This window comes from Coptis chinensis, chromosome 6 (assembly GCF_015680905.1).
Source record: "Coptis chinensis isolate HL-2020 chromosome 6, ASM1568090v1, whole genome shotgun sequence".
Lineage (NCBI taxonomy): Eukaryota > Viridiplantae > Streptophyta > Magnoliopsida > Ranunculales > Ranunculaceae > Coptis > Coptis chinensis.
In genome coordinates this window covers 75,626,144-75,635,658 of record NC_141461.1, presented here as the reverse complement: position 1 = coordinate 75,635,658, position 9,515 = coordinate 75,626,144, and the positions used below count along the sequence as shown (strand labels likewise).

The 9,515-nt window shown below is 39.4% G+C and overlaps 1 protein-coding gene across 1 annotated transcript; it reads left to right on the top strand.

Moving 5' to 3' along the window:
* The first annotated feature begins 7,306 nt into the window (after window positions 1–7,306).
* Window positions 7,307–7,885, top strand: LOC147494486 (uncharacterized). The gene has a single exon (XM_086568152.1). It carries the CDS (start codon window positions 7,307–7,309, stop codon window positions 7,883–7,885), a length of 579 nt encoding a protein of 192 aa, XP_086424278.1.
* The last annotated feature ends 1,630 nt before the right edge of the window (window positions 7,886–9,515 follow it).

The following is a 9,515-nucleotide window of genomic DNA, read 5'->3' as shown; positions in this document are numbered from 1 at the left end:
ATGTTTTGCAGAATGTTATTGTCAATGAAATTGGTTGTCTATTAGAAGTTGGTATGTCTTCTGGAGGAGGTGAAATTCCTTCGGAGAAGTGGGAGTACTTTCAAAGGGCTTTAACACTGACGCAATCAAAATATTGATGATGGTACGTACTTAAACTTGAACTTACCCAATTTTGAGAATTGAAGTGGCAAGTTGATTTTACATTTAACCTGTTCATAAAAACTTTTTAGTGTAGTGATATTGTTGGAGTTAAAACTTTTTATCACTTTGGAATTTTGAAAATTGCAACTTTTGAAAAATACTAGTGTTTGCTTGTTGAGTTGTACAATATGATATGCACAAAGTATAACTGAAACATACCTCCAGAAGTATAACTGAAACATATAGTAGCTCCCACTCCCACCTATATCTAGTCCCTCACAACCTTGGAAATATTTATGAATTGTAATATCTTGATGTTTCTTCACAGTTCTCAGCTTTGAGAGATGATACTCTTCGGTGGTTAAGTAGTCTTGCTTCATTGAGGTACCTTAGGATGAATCAAGTGGATATGTCGATGTTAAGTGTGAATTCTCTACGAGTGCTGAATAGGCCTTCTTTCTTGACCGAGTTGCATTTTTCGGGTTGTAGTCTTTATGATATGATTATGTCAAGGTTCACTTTTAAATTGACATTTGTAATAACTTTTTTACTTGACAATTATTGTTATTGATGAGGAGAATGAGGGCGTAACAAATGATAGAGACGAAGACGAAGAAGAAGAAGAAGAAGAAGATAGAGATGATGGTGAAAAGTTTTGTACAAATGATGATGAAGACTACTGAAGGACTTAAAATTAATTGTAGTTGCACATTTCTAGTTTTTGCAGTTCTAGATTTGATGGATTTCTATTATTATTGGGAGGATATTTTGTTGTTTCTAGTTTCTAAATAAGTTATGGATATTTTGTAAACATGGAGTAAAAATGTTCGGGTTCAAGTTTTTTGGCTGATGTAAACAGTTCATATTTTTGCTATTCAGTGCAATAGTGATCCAAGATGTTTTTACTTTCATCTTATACATATCAGTGCCTGCAAGTTTTCTACTTTTTCCATAGCTTCCTATAGTTGCTTGTTCTATTGAAAATGATGTAATAGCTTTTTCTTGGAATTTTGGTTCTGTATTGAATGTGTAGCAGTAAAAGCAATATCATTTTTATTTTGGGAAATTGTTAATGGGGAAGTTTGGAAGAAAATCTTTGATATCTTGTTCTTTTGATTGTCATGAATCCACAATGTGCTACTTTTCATACTCTCTGTCATTCATTACTTTTATGTGTTTGAACTGTGAACCTCCCTGGTAATGTTAGTACTCCCTTGGTAGTAACTGGAAGGGCCACCAAGGTTTTGCTTGTTAGAAACAGTTCTTTGTCAGTAACTAGAAGGGCTACCAATGTAATTTTGGTGTTCAATTGCTGAAAATTGTAATAGTAAAGCGGTAACCAGTTACTGAAATTAAAACTCAATTTCGCTATCCAGTTGCTAATTTGATAAATGGTATCTAGTTGCTCAAAATTGCTCAAAATTTTGGTGTTCAGTTGTTGAAAATTGTATTTGTAAAGCGGTAACTAGTTACTAGAACTCAATTTCGGTATCCCTAATTTGAGAAAATTGCTCAAAAGTTTGGTGTTCAGTTGCTGAAAATTGTAATAATAAAGCGGTAGCCAGTTACCGAAATTAAAACTCAATTTCAGTATCCAGTTGCTAATTTGATAAATAGTATCTAGTTGCTCAAAATTGCTCAAAATTTTGGTGTTCAGTTGCTGAAAATTGTAGTTAGAAAGCGGTAACCAGTTACTAAAACCCAATTTCCATATCCTAATTTGATAAATGGTATCTAGTTGCTGAAAATGGCTCAAAATTTTGGTGTTCAGTCGTTGAAAATTGTATTTGTAAAGTAGTAACCAGTTACCAAAATTAAAACTCAATTTCAGTATCTAGTTACGAATTTGATAAATGGTATTTAGTTGCTGAAAATTGCTCAAACTTTTGGTGTTCAGTTGCTGAAAATTGTATTTGTAAAATAGTAACCAGTTACCAAAATTAACATAAGATTGAGAAAATTACAACATTCTATAATTCCTCTTTTTTCTCCTTCCCTTTCACAATAGCTTTTGTCCCAAACCCATGACATATGTTATCAACTTCCACTTCCAATTCCAATGTAAGCTTTCAATGTGCTTAAATTAGACTTAAATTCAACAAAAAGAAAAATAGTTACACATATACCCAACTTAAAGAAAACAATTAAAGTGGAGAAGATAAGTCAAACAAATTACCTTGCAAGTGTGTGGATTGGGTGAGTTTTCATGCTCACCATCTCCCATAGTTTTGAGTTTTTGTAAGTTTCTATATTAGGAATGGAGAAGAAGTGTTTAAAGAGAAGTAGATTTGAGGGTGGGGAAAGAAAGAGAATAGAAAAATGGCTAAAATTTGGGTTTGAATTTCAGTTTGAATTTGAGTGGGAAGCCAAAAAGTTGAAAATGAATTTTGAGTTTGATTTTGAGAAGAAAATTCAAATCAACCTAAAAAGAGAATAAATTGATTTCAAAATTTCATAAAAACAATTGGACAAAATATTAAAATAGTATTGAATTATTGAATAATTGGTCGAAATATCAAAATTGTTTTGAAATATTGAAATAATTGGTCGAAATGAAAACTCAATTTCGGATGTCGAGATATCAAAATAATTGAAATATTGAAATATCGAGATGTCTAACCCTAAACCCTAAACTCTAAATTGGGAATATCGAGAAATCTCAAATTTTGATACCATTACAAATTAAAAAATAATAATAAAATAGGTGTTATATTAGATAATAAATATTAACTTCCAAATGTACTAGATGTTAGATAGTATATTCAAAATATAGTTAGAACTGTATTGATTTTTTTTTTTTTTTTTTTTTTTTTTTTTATAGTTCTATTATTGTTAGAACTGTATTGGCTAAACCATAAACATATGTACAGTTGCTACATATCAATTCTAAAATCATAAATAATAACCAAAATGTTTTATTATGGAATGGAAAATGGGTTTAAATTATATCATTTAATAAAACTTTAATTTGTTGGTAAAAATTTAGATGTTAAATCGATTCAAATAAAGTCTAGTTAGAACTAGGGGTGGCAGTTTTGTACACGACCCGCTAACCCGACACGAATCTGACACGAAATTAGCGGGTTTAGGTTAGGAAAAAAGGGTTTTGGGTCATTTAAGAGTTGACCCATCGAACCCGTCAAATAAATGGGTTGGGTTAGGGTCACATATATTAACCCGAGTAACCCGTTGGTAGACCCGATTAGTTCTTGAGTCTAATGGGTCGGGTCATCAATCCATGATATGTATAACCTGTTTTAAGATAAGTGAATTATTTTTTAAAATCTCACTATCCCAACAACTTAAAATAAACGACTAAAAGGAGAAGGATTAGCCGTCATATTGATTCATTCGATAAATACATGTTTCGTTATTCAATTTTCATTGATATGTAATTGAATTATGAATGGTTTTTTAGAATTAATATATATATATATATATATGCATGGGTACCCAATTACCCGAACCCGAACCGAAACCAGAACCATTTATAGCGGGTATGGGTCCTAAAATATTAGACCCATTTAAAGTGGGTCTTCAAGAATCGACCCGATAAAGAACCGAAACCGTTAGAACCGAATAGTAAAAAACTGATGGGTACCCGAACCGAAACCGGAACCAATTAGTTTGATTTTGATATATAGAATTTAGTATTATATTATACTAAATAAAGACAAACCCAAACATTATTATTATATATAGTCTATATTTGTTAGGTATAAAATTATACTAAATATATATAACATTTAGCATAATAGTGAATGTGTGTTATTAAATGCATCTTTTATAATATTATATTAAATATGTGTATTATAAATATTAATAATAATGTTTACGTGTCTACGTCTACACGTATAGTCGTATACTATGAATTAACTAATGCACTGTCTATATTAACTAATGCATGAACGTGTACATGCTTGATATATTACATGTATATATATTAGATAACGAATATGTGCAATGCTAACTAACAATTGTGGTACATGTGGTATTTATTCTATATATGACGCATTACGTATAGTACAATATACATATGTTCGATTTAAAATATACACATGTGTATAATGTATGAGAATGTATTTAAAATTTTTAGATAATTTTCAAATATTATTATTGAATTTAGGACTATTACTTCTTATGAGAGGACAAAAATATCGATGACAAGTGTTATAGTCGCCGTAAACCAACTTTTATATCGATTATATAACTAAAAATAATAATTTTAGCAATAAAAATGTATAACCTGATAAGGAACCGAAACCGGAACTGGAACCGACTTAATTAATGGGTATGGGTCTGGGTTTTCAAAATATAAGAAAAAACCGAACCCGATAGGAACCGCTAAAAATAGACCCAAAACTGAAACCGATAAAAACCGACCCATAACCGACCCATGAACACCCCTATATATTTGATAAATAAAACCGTAAAATACTAAATATTTTGCATATATGTTGTCTGTGAATCCGATCCGAAACTGATTTGAAATTGACCCATTGGCTTAGCGGGTCACCTGTTGGGTAACCCGTTATATAGGCGGGTTGAGTTTGGGTTTGACAAACTCAACACCATTAATAATTGGGTCGGATTTGGGTTTGCTCTCCTAACACGTGACCCAGATATGACACAACACGAACCCGACCCAACACGTACGACCCATTGTCACCCCTACTTAGAACTGTACCGTTTCAAACCTTAAATCCTAAACATAAGTAAAGTTGCTACTAATTCTGAAATAAAAAATTACAACCCAAACGTTTTATTATAGATTGGATAACGGGTTAATTTAAATAATTATATCGTCTAATTCAATTTTAATATTTAGGTAAAAATTTAGATATTAGATTTAAAATGTAGTTAGAACTGTACTAATTCAAATCCTTTTTGGAATAAAAAAATTATAACCTAAATGTTTTATTATATATTGGAGAATGGGTTTAAATTATATTATATAATTCAATTTTAATTTGATGGTAAAAATTTAGATGTTAGATTCAAAGTCTAATTATAATTATATTTATTCAAACCTTAGAGACATGTACAATTGCTACCAATTCGAAAATAAAAAATTATAACTTAAATGTTTTCTATTTGTTGGAACTAAGTTATCACCTAAAACAACTACAAATAAGTTAAAATATGCTAATTATTAATCAAATTATTATTAAATAGATGATGAAATATTTAAATATTGGAATTTGACAACACAGCAACAAGATACTGAATGGTTTACGAATTTTCGGTGTCTATTTGTTGTATCTTTACTTGGTAAATGGTAACCCGACACTGTAATTTATGGTTATGTTTCAAAGAACTTTATTTACCGTAGTTTATGGTATTTTACGACAATGTGTTACCGTTCATCAAAATAGCACATACATCAAGATTACACAAAATTTATTTTGAAATATAATATTCAAACTATCGTAATTCATTTAGTTTCAATTCCATTAGGCAATTTCAATTACATTAATCTCCATTTTTTTTTTCATGTTCAATTGATTCTTCTAACATCATATAATCTTCAATTTATTCGACATTGATATGTGTGTAGTGGTAGTATCGGGGGCCCAAAGAGTCAAGGAGAGGATGCACCCGAGTTAGCGGAAGATAGTATACCGCGGCGTATGGGATAGAAGCTAGGTCACGAGGTCGCAGTACGGAAACCCTACACGCGTAGAGAATGGGACCGCGAGATGGGGGGACAGGTGGAGGGCTCGGATGGAGAAAAGAGAAGGATATAAAGAGAAAGTGAGGAGAAGGGAAGGGGGAGGCCATCAAGAGAGAAAGAGGGGGGATAGGGTCCAAAGGAGAGAGGGCGAGAGAAGAAAGGGAAGGAACTGTAACAAGGGAGGAGTGGGACTGTAGCAAGTGTCAGGGGATTAAGGGGTCAGTTCTTGTAACATAAAAAGAGTTGTAACATTTGGCGCCGTCTGTGGGGACCGACGAGAAATGGCACCAAAGAAGGCGGTGGGTAGACCTCGGAAAGCAAGAGTCATAGAGCAGATGCCAGAAGCGGCGGTGGAAGAAGGGGAAGAGCGAGGGGAAGGAAGGGGAGAAGAAGAAATTCGACTTATGCGGGAGGAGATTGAAAGGCTTAGGGAAGAAAATGAGGGGCTGAGGAGAGAAAGAGAAAGGAGTGAGGAGGAGTCCGGGGATGAGACGAGGGAGGAATCGGAGAACGAAAGGGTGGAAGAGGAGGAGGAACAGGGTCCGACTCTGGTAGACAACCCGGTGACAGGGCTGACCATGGAGCAAGTTCAACAAATGATTAACAACGACCGGGAGGCGAATCTGCTGCAAACGAAAGTCCAGACGGGCGCGGCCAACCGTGGTGGCGGGGGTCAACCGCAACCGCCGGCAGACGCGATATGGACTTCGAGGTGCCAAAACGTTTCAATCAGCCAAGGTTTGAGATATGACGGACGGGAGACCCGGCGATCACATTCATCATTTTCGACAACAGATGCCTCTCGGCAAAGAGGCTGGCAATCTGACGGTTTGCGGTGTATGATGTTCCCGCCGTCTTAAAAGGAGAGGGCTTCCAACCGGTACTATCGGTTGCCGTCCAAGGAGCATAACCAATTTCAAAGGGTTGGAGCAAGCCTTTGTGGATCACTTTATACATCGGCGGAGGGTGGTAGACATCGCGGCCTTATTCAACGTCGGACAAAGGTCCGCCCGAATCTGTCGGGGAACTACAATCGCCTTCAAAGCGAGAAACACTCGAAGTGGAAAATCTGGATGAGAGGGCGACGGTGATAAGCGTTCGAGAGAGGGTGCGGCCGTCACAATGATACATCAGTCCGTGGCAAAGAATGAGATGCGACATTGCACGAGCTCTATCCGCGTGTAGAAGAAGTATATCGATATGAGGACACTATCTGCGAAAAGGACTTCGAAGAGGGGAGCTAAAGGCGATTCTGGCCGGTAGAAAAAGGGGAGGGAGCCGCGGAAGACAGAGCGAAGACGAGAAGGAAAGGTATCGCGCGCAAGACACCGCGGCTGGAGGGGAGAAGAGAAGTGGCACGCAGAGAGCGAGGGAGAGAAAGCCATACCACGAGGTGGAGCAAAGTGCCCACTGGCGGTACCGTTGAAGCGAGATATCTGCCGTTGATAAAGAATGTGCCGGATATGAAGGTCGCGAACATTTCCAGCCGAAATGCCTAATAAACCCTACTGCGAATATCACCAGGTACACAATCATGGAACAGACGACTGCTATGCTTTAAAATGGTTGGTCCAGAGGTTAGTTGAGAAAGGAGTGATGAGGGAGTTTGTAGCGGAACCTCGGAGCGTAGGAGCCGTGCCCAATGCGGGGAGAATATTGGGAACCATAAACGTTATCTTCAGTGGGGAGGCACTGAGCCACAATGACCACCGGGATAAGGTCCGGAGGACAGCGAGCATCCAACAAGTTAATGAGTCCCAACGAGGGCAGAGTTACGGCACGGGAATGAGGAAAGGGGAAGAGGGGATTACCTTCTCCAATGCGGATCTCCGAACTGTGGATACTCCGCATGAAGATGCGCTAGTCATCACGGTGGCAATGGGTAATTATGTGGTCAAAAGAGTCCTGATTGACTGTGGCAGCGCCGTGGATTTGCTGTTTAAGGGAGCTCTAGAGGAGATGGGGATGGACCCGGGCAACCGAGGCCCCGGGACCGGTTTGTATGGGTTCAATAGGAGTTGTCCACGGAGCCTATGGGGAACTCTTGTTGCCGGTGACAGCCGGCGGTGACGGTGTTTTCGAGGTTTATGGTGGTGGACTCCCAATCCCAAAGATAACGCGATCCTAGGAAGGAGATGGATACATGAGATGAGAGCGGTGCCCTCGACTTATTATCGAGGTCATACATTTCCCTACCCCTATGGGAACATCACGAGGTCCGTGGAGATCAGGGTGGCCGCCAAGAACGACCACTAGAACACAATTAAGAGGATGTCCCGGAGCGGGGCATGGGTCGGTAACCCGGAAAGAGGCGGCATAGCAATTCTGATGGGGGGGACGGGAGGGGCTGAAGAGTCCGCTGGGTTCCAAAGACTTTGGATGAAACGAAGTTGTGGATCCGGGAGAGGCGAGGGGAAGTTGGCGTCGATTGGATCGAGGTCGCTGCAAAAAGTGGAAGGCCAAGTTGATGCAATGTTTGGCGGAGAACAAGGGCGACGTTTCGCATGGGGAATAGAGGGATGTTACGGGCTTAGATCCGGGATTCGCATGTCATCGCCTACATATGAGGGAGGGCGCTTGAAGCGGTGAGACGAAGATGAGGGAATGAGGGCTAAATACGCGGAAGGGATCCGGGAAGAGGTTGCTAGACTAAAGAATGCCGGGATCATAAGAGGTGGAGTTCACGGAGTGGTCATCCAACATAGTGGTCATCCCAAAGAAAAATGGAAGGGTGCGGATGTGTAGTATCGACTTCCGCCTGGCGTAAACCTGGAATGTCCGGGATAGTTATCCTATGCAGCGAGTGGGCGAATTGGTAGTAAGCGGGGCGGGCGGGCTTGGGAATATTCTCATTTATGGATGCGTCCATGGGATACAACCGTGTCGCGATGTGCGGGGCCTGTCGGGGAGAAGACCTCATTTGTGGTGGAAGGGGCACATCTTGCTATCACGAGGATGCCATTCGATTGAAAAATCACGGGGGCTACGTTCCAGCCGGTTGGGAGAGAAAATGTTCGAGGGCAAGATCCGGTGGGCATCGAGATATACATCGATGATATGGTGGAGAAAAGCATGTCGAATTAGAGCACTGGAGGGTTGAGGGAGACGCGTTCAGAATCTTTGCGGGCCCACAACCTGAAACTTAACCCGGAGAAATGCACATTTGGAGTCACCACGGGGAAATTTCTGGGATACATCGTGACGCAGCGGGGAATAGAGGCAAACCCCGAACAGATAAGGTCGCTGGTGGAAATGCCGTCGCCACGCATGAAAGGAGGTCGCGGCGGTTGGCGGGGAAAGAGTCGCAGCTCTCAACGAGTTTATCTCAAAGTCATCCGACAAATGTAGGCCGCTGTATCGACTGCTTGAGGAACACCACGGACTTCAGATGGACAAAGGGTGCGAAGAGGCGTTCCGGGGGCTTAAGAGTTATTTAGAAGAGACACCGTTGCTGTCGCGGCCCGAAGTGGGAGAGAAGCTGTTTTTATACTTAAGGTCCTGGATTACGCCATCGGCTTTCGATCCTCGTTCGGGTAGTAGATAAAATAGAAAGACCTGTGTACTTCCAGAGCAAAACCTTATTGGACGCAGAGACTAGGTATAGTCGAGTAGAAATGCATACAGCCCTTTGTATTCTCGGCCCTGAAGCTGAGGCCATATTTCGAAGCTCACGCAGTCGTGGTGACTAACCTGCCCCTCA

Coding starts and splice junctions, on each gene's coding strand:
- LOC147494486 (XM_086568152.1), top strand. CDS start 7,307: ATGCCTAATAAACCCTACTGCGAATATCACCAGGTACACAATCATGGA.